Source organism: Amblyomma mixtum, chromosome 6 (assembly GCF_055824585.1).
Source record: "Amblyomma mixtum isolate Tamu chromosome 6, ASM5582458v1, whole genome shotgun sequence".
In the NCBI taxonomy this organism is placed as follows: domain Eukaryota; kingdom Metazoa; phylum Arthropoda; class Arachnida; order Ixodida; family Ixodidae; genus Amblyomma; species Amblyomma mixtum.
Window position 1 is genome coordinate 128,289,830 of NC_143017.1, and position 25,277 is coordinate 128,315,106.

At 48.3% G+C, this 25,277-nt stretch overlaps 3 protein-coding genes across 3 annotated transcripts; 1 reads left to right on the top strand and 2 right to left on the bottom strand.

Moving 5' to 3' along the window:
* Nucleotides 1-13,025: 13,025 nt before the first annotated feature.
* LOC149340355 (uncharacterized) lies at nucleotides 13,026-16,117 on the bottom strand. The gene is made up of 2 exons (XM_089551104.1): nucleotides 15,650-16,117; nucleotides 13,026-13,094 (listed from the first exon to the last, which is right to left on the bottom strand). The coding sequence occupies exons 1-2, from the start codon at nucleotides 16,115-16,117 to the stop codon at nucleotides 13,026-13,028; spliced, it is 537 nt and encodes a 178-aa protein (XP_089407230.1).
* A 185-nt stretch (nucleotides 16,118-16,302) lies between these two features.
* On the bottom strand, nucleotides 16,303-17,980 carry LOC149340356 (uncharacterized). Its single transcript, XM_089551105.1, has 2 exons — nucleotides 17,321-17,980; nucleotides 16,303-16,311 (listed from the first exon to the last, which is right to left on the bottom strand). The coding sequence occupies exons 1-2, from the start codon at nucleotides 17,978-17,980 to the stop codon at nucleotides 16,303-16,305; spliced, it is 669 nt and encodes a 222-aa protein (XP_089407231.1).
* A 4,301-nt stretch (nucleotides 17,981-22,281) lies between these two features.
* Nucleotides 22,282-23,693, top strand: LOC149340357 (gamma-secretase subunit Aph-1-like). Its single transcript, XM_089551227.1, has 2 exons — nucleotides 22,282-22,871; nucleotides 23,102-23,693. Exons 1-2 carry the CDS (start codon nucleotides 22,437-22,439, stop codon nucleotides 23,624-23,626), a joined length of 960 nt encoding a protein of 319 aa, XP_089407353.1. The 5' UTR covers nucleotides 22,282-22,436; the 3' UTR covers nucleotides 23,627-23,693.
* Nucleotides 23,694-25,277: the final 1,584 nt, after the last annotated feature.

The window sequence follows — 25,277 nt, forward strand, 5'->3', positions numbered from 1 at the left end:
TTGTATTATCAAGTCGGCTCTTTTGAGCGGACACGCGCGTGCCAACAGCATATATGTGCGCTCTGCTGGGCCTGCAATATGGTTGTTGTCTTGATAAAAAAAAAGGGCCTGCCCTCTCCTTTTCCTTCCCATTTTTCTCCCCCGTCGAAAGGTATTCCTTCCTGTGCATAGAAATTTGGAACAGGTGCTGTGAACGCGAGGTAAATCAATAAAAACAGCTGTATGTCTAAAAAGGAAGCTCAAGAGATTCAACCGCTGCGTTAAATGCCAGAAGCAAAATTTGTGTTGCAAAATAAAAATACATTTTTCTCTTCGAGGACCGTGGCATCAATGCGTTGCCGATGGTGGGCTGGTTCATCTTTGCGCGCCTCGGTCGGGCAAGCCACTGCGCGTTGCGAAATACATGCCGAATCAAATGAACGAAAACTTATGTGCTGCGTTCATTACTGTACCTAGAACCATTGAAAGCCCGTGTACTGCAGGGACGGAAAAGTTTTCCTAATATTTTCATCTAATCTTTTCAAACCACACAGCTGGTTAGAACGACTTTAGTAAGGCTGAGATCTGGGCGAGTTGGTATGCAAAAAATATGCATGGTTAGAACGACGTGGTTGCCGGACCCCAGTCGACCGTATACGCCCACCGCGAAAATTACCGTAGGCAGTGTGTCTGTATCGACTGAGCAATAATGCAGAACATCAAAATTACGTGCTGTCTTCCTTTGAAAATATTATCATTCAAATGACATGCGTTAAGTTCCCTGAGGTCTTGGAGACGCGCCTCGAATGGTAACGCTGAAGCTTCCTGTAATAGACCTCAAGTATGAACGGCGTGAGGCAGTAAAAAATTCCCAGTAACGCTCATGTGGCCTTCCAGGATTCTCAGCCCGGCATGCAAATCTTCGAGGCAGCAGATACACTCGGCGCACGACGGCATTATTGCGCATTGGGCAGAGCTGTACCTGCAGTAAACGCGTGCATATGTTGATTCCTTTTCAGACGAAGCAGACCTCTCCTTAGACTTCTGCCTGGTGTAAACAACGTGCCGTAAAAATGGCCTTGCTCGATGAGCAAAGCCGTCAACTTTAGCTTCTGAACCGGCTATCTAGCTTGCGACAAGCGGTCCCCCGTCCTCTTTATTCTCGCGATTAGACACGCCTCGAAGCCTTTCTTCTCCGAATTATAACCCTCTCGGTTCGTGGCATGCTTTGCCGATCGTGCCAGAAACACGTACGTGCTCTGATGCATGATGTAGGCCGGGACAGGTCTATTGACAAAGCCCAACCCACAAAAGGGGTTACCGCGAGGCAGAAGCGTCATTGACCCCCCATTATCTTTCTTGAGGAAGAGAGGGGAATTCACGTTAAAACATGAGCTCCAGACAGCTGACACCAGCTTTCGAGATCGGGGGTGAAGGGCAGTGGCAGAGAGGTATACATGGTGTTTTCCGCATTCCTCGTATTCCTTTCCACGGCCACGCACTTCGTCGACATGATGCCAGCAGTTTATTTTTCTCGGAGACCATCGAGCTTCGCGGTGAAAGCAGCCAGAAACGCACCAGAAGAAGAGCTTACAAAGGGCGCGCACTCACTTCGGAACGCCTGAAACTGGCGAGCCGGCAATGCCGGTGTCTCAAATGGGCGTCATTTCCGGTCAGGTTTGTTAGTTGTCGAGCACACCGCTAGAGGACTGCGTCGTCTGCTACAGATAAAGTCACTGCTACAGAGGTTTTTGAACGCTTCCAACTAAAATTCTAGACGCTTCACAGCCCTAATATTAAATATAAATATTGTTCATAACATGCACACTATATCGAGCGCAAAATTAGCCGAAGTAAACTTTCGGTCAAGTAGGCCTTTATTAAGCAGCCGACTACTTTTTTGTTGTGGACGAATTCTGTGCGCGGAGGCTGAATGTGGGCGGAGCTTCCCTGCAGACTGAAGAGTGAGTTGTCTAACCACTAAACGCCTGTTGAAGGTTGTGTTGCAACATAGCATCTGCAGATCTGTGCATACGTGTAGCCGGTCGTTATGAATAGCCATATCAGCTTGTGTAATTTCGAAAACGTGATTGCCTAGGGACTTATGGCTCGACAATTTTTTTTAAAATCTCAGTGATGTCGCACCAAAAGATTCCCGCTATGGAAAAACGCGTGTCTTTGGCGCACCCGAACTCATCTCCCACTTGCACCCCTTCCTCCATTGCGAACCTGCCACGTGGCCTGTCACGTGGCCCAGCCCACGGGGTGACGTGGCTGGGTCAGGGCCCTTGCTTTGCGTGCGCCCGAGGGCCCCATTTTTGGATAGCGCGCATCTTTTGGCGTGATATCGCCAAAATTTGTTAACCCACAGCGCCACGAGTAACCGCGTTTTCGCAATTCTAAAAAATGAAGTGGCTGTTATTTACGGCAACCTAAAATTTTGTAATTGCGACTAGTCCCCTAACAGTAGCAGTTATGCAGTTAGCTAAAAGAAAATAATCAATCAGCTTGCTAGTTAACATCAGTAACCTGTTTCCTAATGTCGGCCAGTGCTGATATTTCAATACCACAACAACAATCTTTTTACCTCATAAAACCTGTATTTAAAACATAGTGACAGCAGGCTTCTATTTAAACACATGGTATTTGGCGATTATTGTTTGGTGAAAAAATCAGCGGCTTCAATGAATAACAGCAGCTACTTAAACTGAAAACTCAGTACCATGCTCTTGGTGATATTTGGCATGGGGTAAGCATGATTTTCATTACCATGGCTGGCTGCCGAAAAACCACGGCTATCATTTCGAGTGGCGGCCAGTGCCAGAAGAATCTTCCGTGTGATAATTCTGATACTTAACCGTTCTTGTTCTCTCACACATGGGCTCAACTCCAACATTTATGGTCGACTGCGGCTACTTCACAGTTGTATACGAGCTCTTAAATATCAAGAAAGCGGCTCTGGAAGCTATCTACATGAGGTGAAAAATAGAAAAATACGCACCTTGCTCTAGCAGCGTGCACGATGCCGCGTGTTGATGCGTATGCTGCAGCAGCTTTGCTTCGAAACGCTGAGCGACAATGTCAGCGGACAAACTCTACACTTAGAAGACTGCCATCCGCGAACAGCGTCGTTTATCACTTCCTGCGCCTACGCAGGAAAAGGAAGCGGCGTTGGAAGTGGCTCGGAAAGCCCCGAACATTAGGCAGCATTATTGCGAAAAGTCCGCTAGGGTGGACATCGGCGTGACAACGAGGTCGTGACACCGCCAGTGCTATCTTCAGTTCAGGATGTGCACACGGAACACAAGTCATGTACGTGGTGCCGAAAGCGCAAGCGGAAACTCTGTGGCTGCTTGAAAGGCCGTTGCAACCGACCCAGATAATGAAAAGCTCTCGCTGACACTGTGAAATTTCTGCAGGGAAATATTAAGCCACTTTAATTTTGTTTGCGAGTTCGCTTTGCAAATCGCTTAGCGAATCAAAATAAAAAATGTAATCTTTTCCCAGAGTAAGCATCAATAAGAAGAGCCCTTTGTTTTAACGCGACAGGGATAAAAACCCCGTTGTCCTGAAAAATCCGATGTCGGCAATGTCGGCGTTGCCACTGTGAGCGAAAAATCATGAGCACGGTTCTGGCAGGTGGCTCCCAGAGAGCAACCCAGGAGGCCGGTGGTCCAACTAAGTCACGTGACTTTGCGGCGTCATCGCAACCTGCCCACCGGATATTGAAAAAACTGCCCACCCTGATCAGGTGGCAGCGAGATTATTGATTGGCGCTCGGAAAAAGCAACATGGGCCGCACAAGGCCCACCGCTGGGAGCACCTGCTATCGCAGGGCAGTGGGGCATGATTTAAACGGTGCACCACTGCGCCAGAAGAGGTGTGAGGACTGACAGGGATCTATGAATGCAAAGTAGAAAATGACCTTCTACATATATGGAAATTAACCCATTACGCTATCGCTCCATTTCCTTAAATCGGGGCTAGAGGGGTCACCACATGGTCTACCAACAATTCGTTCTTTTACGTTGCAGCTACTTCCACGACGTTATTATGTCTACTTAAAAAAGAAGTAAGGATCTACGCGCGCATTTGAGCTAGAACCTGTAATTTGAAGTCATCGGTTCTAAGCCCATCTCGCTGGCATCAACGGCTGTACCGAAGTATTCCGAGTGACGTCATAAACTGACACCGTTGTCGTCTGCTGGAAAACTGCCGCCCACGCAACCGGTGCGGAGGAGAACGCGGCCGTGGCACATTGTGATCTAGTCGCCGAGACCGGCCAGAAGCTAGATAGAACAGAGAAGGAGACAGACCTGTGTTGCCTGCATCTCCCTCCAACTTATCCCCTCTTCCCACCTCAACCCTAGCCTGAACAACGAACAGCTCACACCCCTATGCTCTCACTACGCGCTGTTCAGACGCGAGCAAGAACGTGACTGTCAGTCTATGTCGTCACGAACCGCAACCACGCCAATGTTGCTTGGTGGCCCCACGATTCAGGACAACTTTTAAAAATTCAATTACAAATTATTGGCTTCACCAAATGAGCTTGTATTTTGTCCACTTATTCCGAAATGTACAACGAACAACATGCAATAAACAGCTTGGAGTCTGAAAAATGGTGTCATGATCCCTGTAAGCGTCCCCGCCAACTTAGTTGTTTGTGGTGCCACATTTATGGCAATTTATTGTGTTCTTCGGGCATTTGTGGTCATACTGGCAACGCCCCATCAGTGCAGCATCCGCATCAACAACTCTTGAAAGCCATGCACAGAGGCCTGATGTAAAATTGAACGTTTCAGTGTTTTTGCTTATACTGTCCTCAGCAGGGTTACATGTCCCACTACGTGCTTCAGGGATAATTGAAGGAATCTGACGTTCCGTCGAGGGCAGCAGCTAACAGACTATCGGTTGCGGGAGCGCCACCAGATCACCAGGACTTGGGAAGAGGGAAATGACTTTAGATCTAATCATTCCTAGGAATTGGTCTCCAGTGTTTGTGGGCAACCCTAGGACAAACGACACCTTTCCACTCATTTTGCTAACTGTCAAATGGTAACTGGCACTACGCTGAATGAGAGCGACCCGTCAAGCATTTTGCATTCCGCACCGTTCGAAGACACAGCTATCGAACACCCACTAGCGTAACTTGTCGCTACGCGCTCAACACATGGTGTCTCCGCAGTCGAGTCACGGTAACAGGTGCAGGCAAGGCGCGTTAGAGTAGTGCAAGTAGAACGGGAAGAGTGAATATGCATTGCGAATGATTCATCTTCTTTTCAAAACATCGCTGCTGTTAGATTATAATACAGTGGCTTGTGATATCTAACATCGCTAATTCCCGCAGCGGCACAAATTATTTTGGCCACGTAAAAATTAACACTGCGTATATGTGTTTTTAGGTAATGCGCCTTTACAGGGGTATCGGTTCGCCGATGAGACATTTCCTTCAAAAAATGTATTATTGCATCAATAAAAAAACAAAACCTAGGAGAATGTTACGTTGTAAGACCAGAAAAATTTTTCATGCTATATTTTGGGTCAATTTACTGGCTGTGATAAACTTTCCCTACAACTTACAGTAACCCTTTATAAAACTGTGCTTAGCATGACCTGCCTTCCACTTCACTCGTTCTCGGTCAAAGTATGCAAAACATGGAACCTTAATCAGGTTGAGCTACTTAATTTTTTAACCATTCTCATCTCGTTCCATCTAAACCATTCCATCTTTATAATCCGAAGAAAAATCGACCTAGAAAGAACAAGTGTGTAAACATTTCTGAGCTAGCATTGCTTCATTGCAGCTATTTTTTAAGTACAAACGCATTTATCGTGGCAGAGACTACATAGCAGTACGGCTGCGTTAGGAAGAATTCAAGCCGCGCGCTTTGTAATGTCGGCATAACTGATGAAATCGGTGACAGATGGCGCCAGGGGAAATCTTGGTGTCACCGACAGGAAGCCGAAGCACGGCAACTTTCTAGAGTTACATCGGGAAAGTATGATAGCTGCATGAAATCCGTAAGTATCGAAGTGTTCTCTGTGGTCGAATGAATAAGCTTTAACCAGTATTCAATATAAAGCGCCCACATTTCCCGTATATTTAACAACGTTGAAATTCGGGCTTGTTGGTTCATACTTCGGAGCAATAGCGCTAACAGGACAAGGGACCAAGAACGAGTAGACACAAATATATACACTGCTTACTTCAGCCACATTATTATCATAGAGTAGTAATTTTTTATATATCGAGATAAGAGCCACAAAGTGAGTTGTGTTTATTTGTAGGCGCTCCGCGTATTGCTAGTGGATATAGAGCAGACTAAGAAGTTCGCAGATAGTCCATCGCGCTTCCTTAAGTTCTTTTCTTTGAAGAGAAAATTAGAACGTGAACTCTTGACACCATACCAGAAATTACAGCCAGGAATTTTGTAAGAAGGCTTCTTTGCGGCTTTGTTTCAAACTGACATGACTTGAGTGAGAAGGCATCGCACAGAGAATTGCTGCCATAGTTATAGTCTATGTAACTATTTTTATTAAGCAACGGCTCATTTAGATTTCGCGTTGAAAGCCGCCCTTAAAGCTCATAAATGTTTAAAAGATTAAATGCAACAACTTTTCTTATTTTGATGGAAGCTCGTTGAAGAAGATGTCTTCGTCACGTTTTGCTAGCGATTTCCTTTTTCTGCTCGTGGACGGCGCATTTCAGCTGCTATGTTGACTCAAGGCGCGAACCGGCGCTTTTCACCCCTTTTCTAAATGCGCGGTTCATCTGATCATGCGCTCACACAGTTGGCATCTTCGCCGATGGCCTTTGTCGCAGCTCACCAAATTTCGCTTCCTCACTGCTGAAGACTACACCACCTACATGATCCGCCAGCCATGATTTCTCCCGAAGAGTGGCACAACCACAGTCAGTATTAAAGAAACCGGTTTATTCCGGATCAACCAGAGCTTCCAGAGATCACAACATGAAGCATAGCGGCGGAGCAGAGCATGTTGTCTGCAGGGTCTAGATGGCGTGTTACAGCAAAGCGGGCGTCCGAAAGTGGCAAAATGAAAACGCACCGTTGTGGCGTAGGGACGATGTGACACAAATAACGGATCAAAACGGTACATGAAACATGGCTAACCACGTGGATGCACACACACCAAACACCCATTCCAGACCGCTTCCATCTTGTGTTTTCCACCTTGTCAAGTGCCTTAACATCGTCCGTGCAGTAGATCGCGAAGGCTGGCGCTACCTCCGTATAGCGGCACTGTGTAGCAGCAGCGCTCCGGCCGAAATCCCCCTATGCACCGCCTTAGACGCATTTATCAAGTCTCATCGCTGGGGCGATTACACGCCACACACCGCGAGAAACAGCTCGCTCATACGCAGTTACGCTGCACACGCAGGAACCTAGATGGCGGGAGAACAGAGCGTGAGCAGCGCGCGCAAAATGAGCCACACTCTTGGCAAATGGCAAAATGAGCCACACTCTTAACACTCTTTACAACCTCGTTCATATTCTCATATCTGCAGTTTTGATTTCAAAGATCTTAGTATCAATGTCCGGATTATTTTCTCCACAACATAGTAAGTTTTGACACTTGTCTCGTCGCTAAAGACAACTCGCATTAATCCGAATATGTTTTGGGGTGCACGTTCGTAACTTGCAAAATACGTGCGCAGAAAGACAATCTTGCTTACTTACTATAGGCTGAGGTTGATAGAAGAAGACCTGGCCCGCGCTACCAAGCACCGCTTTTCAGACAGTCAATGTAGTCAGAGAGAAATGCGTGCTATGCGTGTTACGCAGGCTCTTTTCGCATTTTTAGACTTGGGATGATTGTAGAAACTGCACCCGAAAAATCTAATAAAGAAAACTCCTCTAATAATGCACGTAAATTAACGTCACCCTTTGCACAAAGCACAGAACGATCAATTCATTATTGGAGCTCGCTCTAAACAACGAGGATAGATACCAGATGGTAATGCGGACTTGCAGCTCTACCTCAAAACAAGCTAGAGCCGACTTGCCCGTGCGTACTGGCGGTCAAACATGCAACACGAAGGCCACTGAACAACAGAGACTCAATTCTTATTTCTTCCTCGAAAAATCCTCCTTCATCAGCAACGAGTCACCACGAGCGCTATAGTAAAGCAAATATGTTTGAGGATGCACGCATTCTACTTACACACAAGGTTAGAAAAGTCAGCGACGTTACGAAAGCCTCCTATCTTCTGAAAGAGACTGGACGACTGTGGCGTTGTCTAATGGCATGATTGCTATGTTGTTTATACATGATTTATAATGAGGTGCTTGTGGTTACTTGCCCTTAGAAGTTGACTTCGCTAATGTGATTTCAGCTTAATTTTGTTTTAATAATAATCCATGTTTTCTCACTCAAGTTCAATTCTGAAGATTGGAGGCCAAATGCATTCGGATTTCAGCCTTCATCATGCTGTGCGTTCATATGAAACGCATTCACCCGTGTATTTCTTTGCCAGTATTTGCCACATTTCTTTCGTCCGTGAAAAGTAACTAGTACTGAGGTTAAATCTTCACTTCTGATTTCAGGCGGAATGATCGGGTTTCTTACACTGGGAAAGGGCTATGCAATAATTAGGTTACATGAGAAAGACCCTGCAGAAGTCTACTCAGATCCTAAAACTTTAGCTTAGAGGACCTTTATAACACCGTTTCTTGAACATGCTTCGGCCATGTGCGATCCGCATACTCAACTTAATGCTATAAAACTCGAAAAATAAAACAGCAGCTTGATCCGTTTATAGTTCATAGAGTTGGTGTACCTCCGCAAGTGCTGTCGTGGCAAACGCTAATTTAGAACTATCACAATTTAGACGTATTATGGGCTTATGGGCGAGTGAAATGTATTGATTTAATCTACAATAGCAAACTCAGTATAAACAGGAACATTTATGCCGAGTCTGTGACACGACGAACTACACCCCAGGTAGCACCGAAACATTGCGATAATGTTACATTTTTGTTACGCTCAAAGGTTATTTTAATGTCCTTAATGTCCTTTTTTCTAATGTTTTTGTAATGTTACATATAAGTGTTTGAAAAACTTTCCCTAAACATTCATGAAACACGTAAACAACATAAATGGAACTTTCTCGTAAATGGTGAAGCAGCCCCGCACAAGCATGCAGGCCTGCCAGTGGTGACGGCACACAACTTACAACACTTTGCAAGAACCAACAACAAAAGCGACACCATCTCCACTACATTACAGCACAGCAACTCGTATTCACTCACCTCCAAACTGATATCATGCCGCCGAGCTTATATACTCGCTACTGCGGGATGTCCCATGAGTGACAGTGGAGAATGGGTAATAACTAAAGTTTTGTGACAAAATAATGGGGCTCGTCATGTAATCTATGGCAAGTACTATCTAAGAGATGTGGTTACAAGGTACTGTTAGTTGAAAAACATCTTTACTCTAAGAACAGTGAGAAAATGTGCGGAAGTCCGTGCTCGAAATATATTTGCAATGTTGTGTTATAGTTGCGACTCTAACATTATAATAAAATTTGGAAGATTATATTAAAACAACGTTTGTTTAGAATGTGAAAGTAACGTTTTCTATGTAACTTACAACGTTATATGTTAATTTCTGATGTTAATGTAAAGTTACTATGCAACATGTAACATTACTCCAACTTACATAACATTTTTATACCACTATTCTAATGTTCGGTGCTACCTGGGACGTGCAAACCATTGAAAAAATTTTTTTAAGAATACATGTGCCGAAAAGAAGCCTTCACAAATTCCTTTTTTTCAAGAACTGTCGGCCAGTGGAACCTTCACCCTTCTGACGCTGTGGAATTCCTGACTGTCCAATTTTTCTCATCAAAAATGAAGCACCTAATTAGTTGAACCAAAGTGTTTTTGCTCGCAGTAAGGTTTCAGAAGCCTTCTTTATTTCTTTGTTATAAATCTTTTTTGTGTTTTAATTGGCATGTTGTCTGCTGATGCAGCAGTGTACGCTTGTGCAAACCACTTTTCTTTTAAATTTTTATCTGCCTTGGTGGGTGGACCACTCACGTGTTCACGTTTTCTTTTAACGCGTATTTCTGCTTTCTTTTCTTTACTGTGTACATCCACTCCTGCCTAATGTTTTCTGCGTAGGCTGGCAGTATTTGTAGAAGAAATAAACCGAACTTTGCTCAAGGCTATATTCTGAACACATTAGATCATGTTCGATATGCGCTCTCTCCCTCTCTGACACTGACACCAGGGACTCGCATGCTTACCTTAGGGGCTTTATATGGCTTTCCTCTATAGTTTTTCAATAGTCCATCTTTTGCTGCAAAAAGAGACCGATTTCTGCATTAAGAGCAACGAACCAGTATAGCCAGAATGTCTGCAGGCTCTAAAATGTTTCAAATTATTGCTTGCGTAGACCGGAGCATAAAGTATTTAAAGCTACGTACAAACCAAACAATGTTGTCAAATTCGCCGTTACTCCAATATGCATATGTTTTCATTAAACCATAAAACCTTCGTGCGCGTAATTCAAAACTATCCAACCAAGATAGAATGTTTAGGGCTTGTTTTGGGCGTTTATTATTCAGATATGTTGGTTATAAACCAAGACCAATAAGCCCACAGTTAGACTAAATCATGTAGAAATTGCGAGGTGTCAAAGTTTGCAGTGCATTGTTGGCTAAGGCACAAAACAGGCTTTGTGACCTGCAAAACGAGTTCGAGCTCAGAAAAATAAATGTCGCGCCATTTCCTGATGTTATTACTTTTAGTATGTAAATCGCTTAAAAACGTATCGGCACAAAGACAATGCCGTAGATTCTTGAGAGCCAGTTCGCAACTTTCGCCCTCCTCCACTCTCAATTAAGGACAAGGGGAATCTACCTTTTGTCGCAACCACCGTCGTCGCTTCGACCCGTAAGGCTGGGGCGCACGTCCATTTTAGCTATTTCTCTGCTCTCGCGTCATGATCCTTTCGACTCCCTCCTCCGCACGGGGCTTTGGTAGCGGCCATTTCGGTGCCAGCCGACAAGCCAGTGCGCTTTCCTTACCTCCCTTCGTGCAGCAGCTAACATCTATACCTAACCGAATGAAGTCCGCACTACGATGATTAGGAGGACACCCTCACGGGGTGACTGTGTAAGGATATCTCTGAAGGTAAGCAGACGCTCCTGGGATGGCGGAGTGGGTCCAACTCCAGCCCGGAAAGTGAGACCTCGGGCGAGGGAGTGGACCTCCTCGTTACCCGGGAGGCCTGTGTGTGCGGGAGTTGAGATAAGTGTTACGGGGCGGGTGGGGTTTCAGAAACGGAGAAGCCGAGCCGCGGTTCAGGATATCCGGCCTTTAGCTAAATTGTATGAGGCGGATTTTGAGTGAGAGAGAATTTTGGTGGCAGAGGTGGAGATGAGAGCGAGCGCAGTGGCTGCTTCCTCTGCAATCTCTAATGAGTCTGTGGTGATGGAGCCTGACACGTATAATCGGGTCTCATTGTTAGCGCGGAGAGGACCATGGGGGAGCCCGACCCATCCATCCCATCCCATGGGGGATGGGATGGATGATGAGATGGGTGCGTAGGTCTGGAGGTATACGAGTTACTAGAAACGTGCGCGGAGCTTGTCCGTTCGTCACGGACGGTAAGTTCATGCATTATTCACAGAATATTTAATTCTCATGAAGTGGCAAACGTGAATAAATTTCGTCGCTGCTTGCATTGCGGCTTACGTATATTCGTTTGTGTTTATTCCCTGATTATCCTTGTCTAGTTTATGGCCGCTGTCACAAAATTCAGCGCATTTTTGAAACAAAAAAAAAACGACGCCGCACGGACACATCTCGCCGCCGCGGGTCGTAAAACGGGGGAGAAGGAAACCCCGGAGAGCTACTAGCCTTCTGTGTGTGGCTGCCCCTCCAACACCGCTCGCCGGAGCGATTGAGTCAGCCATGACGTCGATTTTTTCTAGAATGTCGGAGATGCTTCTACTCCTAACCGGCGGAGAGCGCGTAGCCTTGCGTGCGCTAAAACATGTCCTCCTCCTCTTCACTCGCACGTCGGCGGCGGCGCCACGCCAGAAATTTCGAGATGCTCCTCGAAGCGACTCTCGGCTTTTGACCAATGAGGATGCGCGGCCGGCGCAAGAAGGAAAAGGAGACTGCGCGGCCGATACTATGTGTATGTGCGCGCCTAGGCAGCACGCACCAGTCTGCGGGACGGCATCGTCGTGGACCTCTGGTCGACGGTCTGTCGCAGAGCCCGGTGAACAAAGTGTGTTTTATTTGTTTGCCTCTCTCTCGTGTTAGTGTACTTTAGGTGCAATATCTCCTTTGTGTTGTATTCTCTCTCGAGTGTAACTTTGCACGAGTTGCATTGTTTTGTTAATCACTTTGTATGTGCATGTCCTAGTAATTGTGAAAGCCTCTGCATCGTCTCATTGCTGTATAAACTTTTTTGTTTGTGAACCTTTGGCTCCGACCCTTTCTCTGGCTTACGACCGGCGAAAGCTGGGCACCAAACGACTAAAAACCTCTTGTCACTTGGTAGCTGGTCTCCGCTGAGCCTGCCACGCTGAGTCGAGGACTGTGTAAACTTAGAGACGCGCACAAATGACGACACCATTGTTTCGAGTTATAAGCAACGACTGGTGTTTATTGCCGTAAGGCTGCTCCTTGTCGAGCGAGTATAGGTTACATAGGTTGCCAGATTACAAGTCAGAAAAAGCTAGAATGAACAGTTTCTTTATACTCCCCCCGGAATGAGCTTCAGATCATTCGTGCGTAGTCTCCATGGGGTACAGCAACTGGATCGGTCTTCTTAGGATGGTCCCACCAGGTAGGCGCACCATGCAGGCTCTAGTGTACCCATCCCGTCCGACGAGCACATCAACCACTTTTCCGGTTTTCCATAGCTGCCTTGGCAGATGAGGCTGGTGAACTAGCACAAGAGTTCCTTTCTTCAAGGCACTAGATGAGCTTGGCACAGCAAAATGAGCGGAGCGAAGACCGGTGAGGTACTCTTTCTGCCACCTGCGCCAGAAGTGATCAGCTAAACTTTGATGATATCGCCAGCGACGAGTTAGTTGACCCGGTGTTGATGTCGTTGACTCTGTGCTACAGCCCGGGGGCAAGGACGTTAAACGTTTTCCCACGAGAAAATGGGATGGAGTGAGTGGCTCCGGCTCGTGAGCTTCTGCGGACACGTAGGTGAGGGGTCTTGAATTGATCACGGCCTCGATTTCGGTCAAGACTGTAGCGAGCTCCTCGAATGTGCAGAAGCTGTTACCTAAAACCTTCTTCAGAGAAGTCTTCACTGAACGAACCATTCGCTCCCAGAATCCGCCCCACCAGGCGGCTCTCTCAACGATAAACTTCCATTTTATCTGGTGGGCTAAGAAATAACTTCGGATCTCGGTGCCACGCAGCGTTGTCCACAGCCGTTTCAGGTCTCTCGAAGCGCGCTGAAACGTCTTAGCATTGTCCGAAAATATTACTCGACAGACTCCTCTTCTCGAAATGAACCTCTTGAATGCCATCAGAAAATTGGGCGTAGACATGGCAGTCACGAGTTCTAGGTGCACTGCGCGGGTAACTGCACATGTGAAGATGACGATGTATGATTTCTTGTTGCCTTGATCCCTTGTGTTCAACGGCCCGGCGAAATCAATGCCTGTCACCTCGAATGGTGGAGCTTGGGTTACCCTGTCACGAGGTAAAGGGGCAACTGGCTCCTTGGCAGGGCGGCTGTTGAATCGGTTGCAAATCAAGCATTTCTTCAAGATCTTTTTCACCATCTGTCTTCCCCGAACTATCCAAAACTGCTCTCTCAGCTCTGTGAGAGTCTCAAGTGCGCCTGCATGTAGAAGGCGGCGATGGTTGGCGATTATTAAAAGTTCGGTGAAATGATGACCGGTAGGCAGGATTATTGGATGCGTAATGTTGTAGGAGAGGCCAGCATTACTCAAACGTCCCCCAACTCTTAGCACTCCGTCCTCATCGCAGTAAGGTTTCAGATCCCGCAACGGAGAGCTGCAGGGCAAGCGTGATGCGCGACGTACGCACTGCAGCCCTTCACCGAAGGCCTCTCGCTGCACCTGACTTATGAGACAAGTCTGTGCTTGGGCGACTTCTTCCGTAGTCAGATATCCACTACGTTTCTGGTGAGGGTTTCTTGAGTTGTGCAAGAATCGCTGCATCCATGCAACAACACGAACAAGTTTAGAGAGGGAGCTGTGCCGTTCCAGCGGCAAGACAGTTTCCTCTGTTGCTACGTTGTGTACCTGCACCGATCTTCTCTCCTCATCTGCCACGGCCATATCAACGTCATTTTCGTGCCTTGGCCAGGCGATGGGCGTTTCTCTGAGCCAAGTAGGTCCATTCCACCAAACGGTGTTTGTCTTGAGGGCTTGGGGACTCACTCCTCGCGTCAGAAAGTCGGCAGGGTTGTCTGCTCCGGGACAGTGATTCCAGGTTTCTGGATCCGTTCGCTGCTGAATTTCCAGCACCCGATTGGCCACAAAAGGCTTCCATTGTTGCGCTGACCCGCGAACCCAATGAAGCGCAATTGTAGAATCACTCCAGAGATGCCATTTGGCAACTGGTAGTTTCAGTGATTGCATCAAGTATTCCTTCAGTCTTGCGCCTATCAGCATTCCCATCAATTCCAACCTGGGAAGAGTGAGCTTCTTAATCGGTGCCACCCGCGACTTGGATAAGATCAGAGTCACGGCTGGGGCCTTGGTTCCCGAGGTACGCAAGTATGCAACTGCCCCGTAAGCCTTCGGGCTAGCATCGGCGAAAATGTGAATATCAATCCTGCCGGCATTATGAAGTCCGTCATATCTTCTGGGTACGGTTACTTCAGTCAAGTGGTGGAGCTGTGAATGCCACTCCTTCCAAGATGACTGTACTTCTTCAGGTAGGGGTGCGTCCCACTCAACTCCCAACTCCCAGAGCTTTTGAAACATCAACTTGGCTGTAACAGTGACTGGGGAGATGAGCCCAAGAGGATCGTATATTCGAGCCGACGCCTGAAGAATAAAGCGTTTTGTGTTGCTGTTTTGGTTCAGGAGGTCCAATACGGCCTCTAACGAAAATCCCAAACAGTCATCGTGCTTGTTCCAGACAAGTCCTAACACTCTCGACACACTTGCTGTCGGACATTCCACCTGGTCCAGGGCACCTCCTATCCCGTCGTCGTCAAACAGTTGGAGCAATTTCTTGGAATTCGAGTTCCATTTGCGGAGTGTCATGCTCGCTAGACTCATAATTTCCAATGCCTCGTGGTAAAGGTCTTCTGCTTCTTGTTCAGAGTCTGCTCCAGTGATTAGATCATCCACGTAGAGGTTTTCTGCAATTATTGCCGTTGTCTTGGGATGAACACCTGTTGTCGCCAAGTGGTGACGCAAGGTAGCGGCTAGAAGAAACGGACTGCTCGTCGCTCCAAAGGGCACCCTTGTCATTCTCCAGGTTTCTACGAGCGGCCTCGGGTCTTCTTCGGTCGGCATCTGTTCATACCATAAGAATCTCATCGCATCGCGGTCCTCACGACGGACTGCTATCTGCAGGAAAGCCTTTTCGATATCTGCAGTAATGCCGATGCAATGAATTCTGAAATTTAACAAGATTTTCAGCAGATCAGGGTTCAAGTTAGGTCCAGCCTCCAGAACCTGATTAAGAGAGACACCTCCTGGCTTGCTGGATGATGCGTCAAAGACAACCCTGAGCTTGGTGGAAAGGCTGTCAGGCTTAAGAACTGCCCGATGCGGCATGTAATAAATTCTGTTTTCTGAGCTGCTGCCTTCCTCTGCTGGGAGTCGTTCGGCAAACCCTTGATGGAGGTACTGACGTATCGCAGCATCATATTCGTGCATCATTTCCTCGTCCCTCCTTAGCTTCTTGGTCAGGTTGTACAAACGCTTCTCTGCAACTGCCTTGTTATCGCCTAGGTTGAGTTTAACCTGCTTCCACGGTAAGGCGACTTCGTAGCGCCTGTCAACAAGCTTGACAGATGAGGCAAATTCTTTGATGATGTCGTTGTCTTCGTTTTGCTGGGCAACAGGCTCAACTATGCCCATGCTCTCGAGCTCCCAAAACGACTTAAGGTCAGCTGAAAGGCACTGGGCCTCGTCACTCATGCTGGCCCGCAGCACAGACACGGATGAACAGCTAGCGGAGGAACTACTGAAAGGAATAGGACCTTGCAATGTCCAGCCGAATTCCGTCTTCAGTGCCATTAATGAATCTTGCAGTTTTCGCACGTGGCCAGACGCGAGAGTCCAATAATAATCAGAACCAATAAGAATGCCGATGCCTTTTCTCGTCAGATGACCTGGTGGTACGGTTACATCTGCAAGCTCATTTATCTCTGCTTGAACTCCTTCGATGACCTTTTCGGGAAGAGTCAGCTGGTCAGAGCATATCTCGGGTATCTCTAAAGCTTCGATAGAGTGTTGCTTTCGGTTGTACTGACTTCTCAGCCAAACGCGGACACGCTTCCGTTTGTGCTTAATAGCGTTTCCGGCTCCTCCAAAGGGGTAAATGGTGATGTCTTCTTCTCCCACAACCTCTAACTGGAGTTGGTGCGAGAGCTCTTCGGTCACAAAACTCCTCTGGCTACCCCCGTCAAACAGGAGACGAGTTAAAGTGCTTCGTTGCGGTCCCTCTGCCCATACTTGGGCAGTCTGGAGCAGCACAGTGGGAGCCTTGTCGCTCTTCTTGCCTGTAGCTGAATGCAGTTCGGTTGCTGAGCTGTTAACTGGTTTCCACGCAGGATCACACATTTGAGTTAAATGCCTTTTGCCACATATCTTGCACTTTACTCCTTTGTTGCGACATTGTTTCGACGTGTGCCCTTTGACAGAGCAGCGGAAGCATCGGCCCGCCTGACGCAATGCCCGTTTCTTTTCTTCCAGAGAAAGCGAGGTCTGGCAGTCTTTGGTCACATGATCTCTGGCGGCACAAAATGCACAGGGCTCATTCCGCTTCAGATCACTGGCGGAAAAGAGCGATGCCGCTGAAATCTTTGAAGCTCTGGGCTTTTCATTCTCGAATCGTGGTTTTGCATTAATGTTCTTGCTTTCCCGATGACCAACCTGCACCGCCTTCTCCCTGCTTTGAACTTCCTCTTTTAGAAATTCTTGCAGACTTGCAATGCAAAGGATATCCTTCTGCTTTTCTGCTGAACAACGCTTGTGATAATTCATGACAAGGTCGCTTGGCAGCACTCTTAGCAACGCGGAGGCAAGCATTGCGCCGTAGCTGTCTGTTTTGACGCCTAGAGCCGTGAGAGCGGCTATGTTGCGCTGCATGTGGTCATAGAGTCGACGTAGGTCCCTTACCTCCTGCCCGCTTCGTACCGTCGGGAGGTCCAGCAGTTGGGTGAGGTGCTCCTGGATTAGCACATCTGTGCGTCCGAAGCGCTCCTTCAGGAGCTCGATGGCAGTGTTGTAATTGGCTCCTGTAGCTTGAATCCCGGCCACCGCTGCTGCAGCCCTCCCAGTGAGCGCTGACTGCAAATATAAGAACTTCTCGCCGTTGGAAAGGGCATCGTTGCTGTGAATCGCTTGCTGGTACTGCTCCCAGAAGGGCTGCCACTCCGTGGAGGCGCCGCTGAATCGTTGCAGCTCGAGTTTCGGCAACCTGACCTTTGAGCCGGCAGCGCTCCGGTTACCGTCGCGAGGCGCCCGTGTAGCATCCGGTCCTGGACTGGCGTTCGCTCGCTGAGTTTCAGCATGTTGGCTGAGTTTTGCAGCGTAGGTGACGATTCTGTCGTTGTACGCGATTGTACGCGTGAAGTTTTCCTCGGCTTCTTCATCAGGCACAAGTGGCTCGATAGCAGCGTCCACCTCGTTGAGCTGTATTTGGAGGGCGCTAAGCCTCGCTGACAGTATGTTCAGAGCCTTTTCGTCAGCATGCGCCTCTAAAGATGAATCCACTTCGGAAATCAGTTTTGTCACCTGGGATCTCAAAGCTCCTCGTTTCTTCTTCAGCCGTTCCATTTCAGCCTCGTTGTAGTGTCGGTCGTCGTCGTAGCGCCAAGCTTGGCTTCAGGTGTGGCGTCTCCAGGCCTCGTTTTAGAGCGTCGGGCGTGGCTTTCCTAGGCCTCGTTCCTGGAACCTTCAGTCCAAGGTGGTTTCACCTCCAAGGATCGTTGCGGTGATGGCCCAGAATTCGTTGTCCCGCCGAGACTTAATGGCCTTGCTGTTTACGCACCGTTGCAGCGTTTTAGTCCCGGGTTTCGGCACCATAAATTTGTGTAAACTTAGAGACGCGCACAAATGACGACACCATTGTTTCGAGTTATAAGCAACGACTGGTGTTTATTGCCGTAAGGCTGCTCCTTGTCGAGCGAGTATAGGTTACATAGGTTGCCAGATTACAAGTCAGAAAAAGCTAGAATGAACAGTTTCTTTAAGGACATCTCCTTTGAGTTCGAGACTGCTACCCCCACACGCTCTAAGAGTGTCTAGGAACGCCACGCAAAAGTACGTGAAGTTGGGTGACAGCGGTTTATCGCTGGTTTCTCTTTTTTGTGCTCAGGCTGATCTCGTTCTTTTCACTGTGCATATCAGTAACTAGACAATGAAGAAAACGTTCGTCCCTCATATAAATTGGTGCAACCTATAAACAGGCGTTGGTGCTAAAATGCAGGTGTTTCTGAGTCGGTGCAGCAACAGTAATATTTTATCGTGACTCGTCACACTGTGTCCGCTTTTTCAGGCCATTGGGTTCATTTCGAAAAAAAAATTGACAGTGGTTTAGCTATCGTCAAACCTCGAGGATTGCGAAAGCAACATCTGCATGGCTACTCCTGTTGTTGAACTTGGATGAGACTAATTGTTGTTTCGCTATGGTTTCATCGAAGAGGCTAGACATGGTGATTATATATGTACAGAGTCGTTAATTTACATCTCTTCGTGTTGGTTGTCCGGCACGATCGATACAAAGACAGCCCGTTGGTCAGTAAAGTAACATGGCTCCTACTGCGCATCAGAGAGGAGAGAGAAAGAGAGAGAGGCAACGGAGAGCGCGCGGCAGCGGCGACGGCCTCGGCACGCTAGCTATGCGCCGCTACTGCGCATGCGCAACTGGCGAGTGTGGCGGCGGCACCTCTGAGTCACCCGCGCAGCGACGGCGGCGGCGCGCCAGCTGTGCGCCGTGTGACGTCACTGCTCCTCGCACATGCGCAGTATGGCCTTTCCTCGGCTCCGCGAAATGGCTCGGCGACTAGCGTAGTGTTGCTTTCGCAACAACAACAACAAAAAAATCCCGTTTACCGTGCCGTGATTCACTGAGGCGGAACACTTTTTCCGCCTAAATTTCAGAGAGGCAGCATCTTGGGACGTGCTTGCTAATGTGCAAACCTGTAGCACCACGCGTTAAAAAAAATTCTACAAACGCACTGTCAATAAGGCGAGTTCGGTTTTCCGACGGTAAGTGCCCATCGCGTCGAAATAGCGCTGTACGAGAAAATGATGAAGCAATCGTGGCCTGCGGAACAACAAGGTCCCAATGCGCAGCTACAGGAATCCGCGAGTGGGGAAACCACATGTACTTCACTTCTGCGCAATGTACTGGTTTATCAGAGTGTCGTTTTAGGTAACAATGACATACTTCCTACCATGCGGCACTAGCCTACCAATGCAGCTTGACTTAGGGCTAAATTTTAGTACGCCTTACCTCAGTGCGGATGTCTTAAAAGCGGCTTGCCTTCATTCAGTTAATTTTTTAAATATGCCTTTCCAAGGATCACTAAGTGAAACCTTCCTTGGAGCGCTCTTTTCTTAAAGGTGCACTGAAGAGGAATCTGAACTCGTATTTTTGCCGCGGGAACTCGATATGCACGTTCCCAGCATTCTTAGAAACTTCGATTTATTGCCCTGTGTGGCCGGTTTCCCTAATTAAACCGGATTAACGTCCAGCTCCCGCCTTTTTTTTTTAATTTTTCGCATACGCTGGGAGGAGTCGACCAACGCATGGAGTGTCTTTCAGGCAGTCGCGTGGCGACATTGCTTTCGCTTTTATTTTGTTTCTTTTAGGTTTCCGTGAATAAATAGGTCTAGTCATAGACTACACAGCTGAAAAGTTAGGCCCACGGAAATAAAATATGCGTGGACTCTTTTGCTTTCACCGATCACTACGTATCACTCCGCCGCTAGCAGAACGGCAGGCCGCCACGGGACTGGGTGAAAGGTTAGTCGACTCCTCCCACCGTATGCGGGTAGGCAAAAAAAAAAAAAAAGGCGAGAGCCTTACGTTAATTTGGAAAATCGACCGCACAAGGCCATAATTCGAAGTTTCCAAGAACGCTCGAAACGTGTAGATCGAGTTCTAGCGGCAAAAATACGACTTCAGATTCCTCTTCAGTGCACATTTCAGGCAGGCATAGAGCTACGCTCATGCTCCCTTACACCGCTCCTAGATCAGTATGCAAGCTTCACTGCACAACTCGCTCACCGCTAGCGCAGTAGGACGGCTCCGGCGGCTGCCTAGACGCCGAGTTGGCTGAGCGAACGTTTGCTGCTGCCGCTGCACTGGAAAGGATCGGACGTTGCTAGAGCAACTACTATGTTTTACTGCCAAGCCATCTAGAGCCTTTAAACAATACGCATAAAACGCAAAGCGAGCGACGTAGGCATTCGTACCTCAAAACAAATACAAGGTTATGGATATGTACTTGCAGTTTTTTTTTTAAATTTAGGTGAATGTACTCCTATGATCAGGCGCATATTCTCGGCAGTGCTCCTCGTCGCTTTGAGTCCAGTACAGTTCGAAAATTAAACGGGTTCTTTCAACGCTTCATTGAGTTTACGAAGCATGATCGCTCCGCATCTGACGCAAGAAAACCGTGTAAGCTAAGCAGTGTTTTGAAGTTTGTCCCTTAGTATTTCACTGTAGTGTTTCTTCACTCCATGTCACCTCCATCGCTTGCTGGTCTGGCAACCTCTGATCGCTGACGTCACAAGGGCATACTCGCCCCGCGTCGTCTGCAGCGCGCTGCTCGCTGCGTTGAGGTTCTTGCTCGCACACCGTGCACGGCTGCTGCTCGAAAAGCTTTTTTTTTTTTTCATTTTGCTTAATAAAATGCATTTTCCGAGTTTTCTTCTCGGAAGCCTTCAGCTTAGCACGCGAGCTTAGTGATACTTGGGAAAGCAGAAGCTTGCTCGTGTCACCTGTTTTCTGATTACTGAGGAAACAGAAATCAGTGCACCCCTGCTTTATTATTTACACTGAGAAGCAGTGAAGTGCTCCCGTATGTGAAAAACGGTACGTTGCGTGCATGCCTTCGCCGATGTGGGCCGTGAACGGCGTGGCGATCTTTCGCTGCCTGCTTTTGCTCGCTATTCGTCGGCTCGATAAATAAACTCAAATTATCACAAGGTGGCACTCGTGTTTTGTCCCTTGATTATTGTGCGCTATGGATCCTCATGTTGACTACCCACTAGCCCGAACCCTGACCCTTCTAAGTGGCACTAGACTAAGTTTGCGGCACGAAAGAAGCAGAGAAAAGTGCCAAATGCGACTTCCTCCCCGCTGGATGTGCGTGTGTGTGTAAGTCGAACATACATTTCTTTCGGCTCGTAGATCCCTTTCGCAGAACCAAGCCGCTAGCAGAAGCCAATACGACTCGAATGTTACCGAAGAATACAACAATTACCTGCAATAACAACATTAGGAATAAACTTTTACTTGAAAACAAATCATTTACCATTCCCCTAGGGGTATGCGATATCTTGTAGGTTGCATTCTGAGATTTTTTGGAGATAAATTCATTGTTTAAAAATATTTGCAGAAGCCGCGGGAGGCGAAGATGGAAGTTGGTGCAGCTTTTAATTAGGCTCTTACCCGTTCTCACGTATGTCGCCTGGAATTAACGACTAGGCCCTGTTTTTCAGTGACCTCTGCGCAGTCGCTAGCTACTTGTGCTCCCTGTATACATCTCGCACTACAGTAGTTTGTCCTGCAATAGGTGCACGGAGCAGTCGATTTTAGCGTACTGGCTATAGCGAAGAAAATCTCCGCCTATGTTGTACGCCTTACCAAATTATTGGCGATGCAAATAGTTCTTCGTGGTCTTTTAGGCTCCAGCATTACGCACGCACTCCGGCACAAGACACCCAATTCTTCTATTGCGATATCATTACCATGAAGGCGAAAACTGTTTGGCGTTGGCGGCGGCAGCGGTGGAGTCTGTGTGAAGCCTATACATCAGGTGGGATTTATTGAGATTTCCCTCTCTCCACCAGCCACTGTTGCAGGTGATATGTGGCGAGAGGGAAATCCTCCTCTCCGCTTGTAGGGGAGAGGAAGGAGACGCCGGATGAAGAATGACTCAGGAAAAAGAAATAAAAGAAGCGATTACGAATAGAACCAGAATAAGAATAGAAGAACACTTGGAATATAATCGGAATTGGAATTGAACGGATAATGGAATATATTGGTGAGTGAAAGACAATGAATCCAGAATTGAAATATATTGGCGAATGCGCGGAAAATGTTTCTTCCGCCTGTACATTTTTTGGTATTAAACGCGTTTGCCTCTTCCTCACTGATCATTCTCCACACCGCGAGTTCGGAGCGCGTGGAACGAGGAAGAAGTTGCGAGCGCTCGCCAGCGACCAGACGTCTGGGGAACAGATTCCACCGCAGCACCAAGGGGCGAACGCAATGACGCTGCTCGAGTTCACGGGTTGCTCGATGCTGGGTTTCGGGCCGGCCTTCTCCATGTTCGTGCTGACCGTGGCGGGCGAGCCGAGCCGCGTCATTGTCTTCGTGACGGCCGCCTTCTTCTGGCTGCTTTCGCTGCTCACGGCATCGCTCGCCTGGCTCGCCCTGGTGCCGCTGCGACAGTACACCGCGCCGGGAGTCGCCATGGTCGTCCTTTCACAGGTAGGCGGCGGATCGTGTATCGCCTCTTCTTCAGCGCTGCCACGTAGCCCTGACGGATAGGGGCGGTGGAAAGCACAGGAAACTTCTCCTTTATGACAACGGCGTGTCATGGTGTATGGCATCGTAGGGTACGGTATTGTTATGGCATGTTATTAGATGCGGACTTTTAACATTGACTCCACTCAAGATAAGTTTTCGCTTTCGCCGTTTCCTCCCAACGTCATGTGCAGGAAATCTTCCGGCTGCTCTTCTTCCGCGTGCTGCGCAAGGCTGAGCGTGTGCTGAACGCAGTGGCGCTGGCGGGCGCCGACGAAGCTGCGCGCCTGCGCTCCCGACTCGCGTTCGCCTACACGTCGGGCCTGGCGTTCGGCACCATGGGTGGCCTCTTCTCGCTGCTGGGTCCGCTCTCCGACGCCCTGGGTCCCGGCACGCCGGGCCTGATGAGCGGAGCGCCGCCGCGACTGCTCGCCGCCTCAGCGCTGACCGCGGCCACCTTCAGCGTGCTGCACGTGTGCTGGGCGCTGGTCTCCTTCAACGGACTCGACACACGCCGCTGGACCTCGCTCGCCTTCGCTCCTGCCGCCCACGTGGCGGCGTCGGCCGCGACGTTGTTGGCTCCTCGGGGAGACTACGCCGTCTCCCTGGGCTCTATGGCTGCATTGCTGCTGGCGTCCGCGGCGCTCGCCTTCCAAGCGGCCGGAGGGAGCGCGGGAAACATATGGGCGGCGATAAGCAAGCGGGACACCAAGGAGTGACCGGCGGTGTTTCTAGGAGCAGCCACAGGCGAAATCGACGCTAGTTTAGTCGTCGTTACTGAATATTTCTTGCTAATCGGGGTAATAAAAGTATTGTTAGTGAGTAGAAGCTGCTAGTGTCAAAAACGTTACCTCCAAGACCAAACCTTTTAGGCTTAGTCACCCGCGACGATGAATACCCGATTCTAGTGTGAATTTGTCGCAGAAGGGCAGAAATAACTGCAAGTGTCCTATTCAAACCCTTTAGGTGGTCCGCGCTGGCCTGAGTGATCAAAGTTTGTTACTAATACTAGTTTATAAAGGGGAACAAAGACGTATTTAGCTGTACTTATCAATGATTCATTCTCAAACCGATCTTATGCTCCTTCAATGGCTGGTACCGCGTGTGACATTGAGATTTGGGTGTGTGGTCTTTGCTGCCAGAGTCTCTTCTGAGCGATGCGAAAGAGTGGGAATAACTTTTTGGAAGAAAGTCACAGGGACACCTAATCCCTGTTGGAAATGTTGGAAATTCTATAGCATTCGAACCTGTAGATACCTTTGGCGGACGTCGCTTGTGAGGCTTGCGAGTCCAAGGCTGATCTTTCCGTATGCCACCCGCTACCAGCTGCCACGGCACGGGACCAGTGAAAGGTGAAGTCACCCCCACCTGGGAATTTGAAGTAGCTGTTTTTTCCTTTTCCCTGGTTTGCCACTATTCGAGAAACACCAAAGTGTCCCGATTTTAGTGATGTGGCCATCAGGTGCAGTGCTCTAAAGTGAGCAGAAGCAACAACAGATCGGGATAGCGAGTGCCGTACTGGGAAGAATGAGGGAGCTGATTTCTCTGGACCAACCAGACGAGGCACATCCTAACCACAGGACAGAAATCATCAGGTAGATGGGTTTAGGCTGAACTGCTTCAGGAAAGCACACTTATGAAAGGAATAATCAGGCCTGGGGCGCTGCCTGATCCAGGCGTCCAGAGCCGACAACGCACCCTCTCACCACAACAGGATTTCGGTCACCCTTATGTAGTACTTTGCCACCATTTTCCTATAAGAGTATACAGATTAAGCTCCGGCCCTCAGTTCCCGGCGGCTTCGGCGCAACTGACCAAGGCAACGGTCAGACTAACGCAGCGGACGATGCTAAGAACCTCTGGTTCCGGGGAACCCACCATTGGAAACTAAACCTGGCAACCGTTAACGCTAGAACCCGATCCGGCGAGGCTAGCCTAGCAGTGCTGTTTGAGGAACTAGCGGGTAAGCTTAGGAGAACAGATAAAGCCTATTGTAAGGAGCCAGCGCCACACTGCGGCTAGAGAAGACGCACGGGGTGGCGGACGAAGAGGGAAAAAAAAAAGCGAAAATGCTACGTGGCGAAGAGAGCGTGCGGGGGAGAAGAGGAAGAGAGCGGTTGGCGACGGACGGACTGACCAGAAGCAGACGAGACGCTAGGTGGCGGGGCGGATGGCGCAAAATGGTGTTTCTTTTTTACTCCGTTAGGGACTTGGGGCGCATTGAGACTAAGAAACTTCATTTAAAGACGAGAGTTATAAGGAGGAGAATCCTCCTTTACACCTCATTATTGACAGCAAAGAGTAAAATAGGTTATTTAGCACATTTTTACTCCATATTGACGGAGTAAATGTTTCCGCATATGGAGTTTA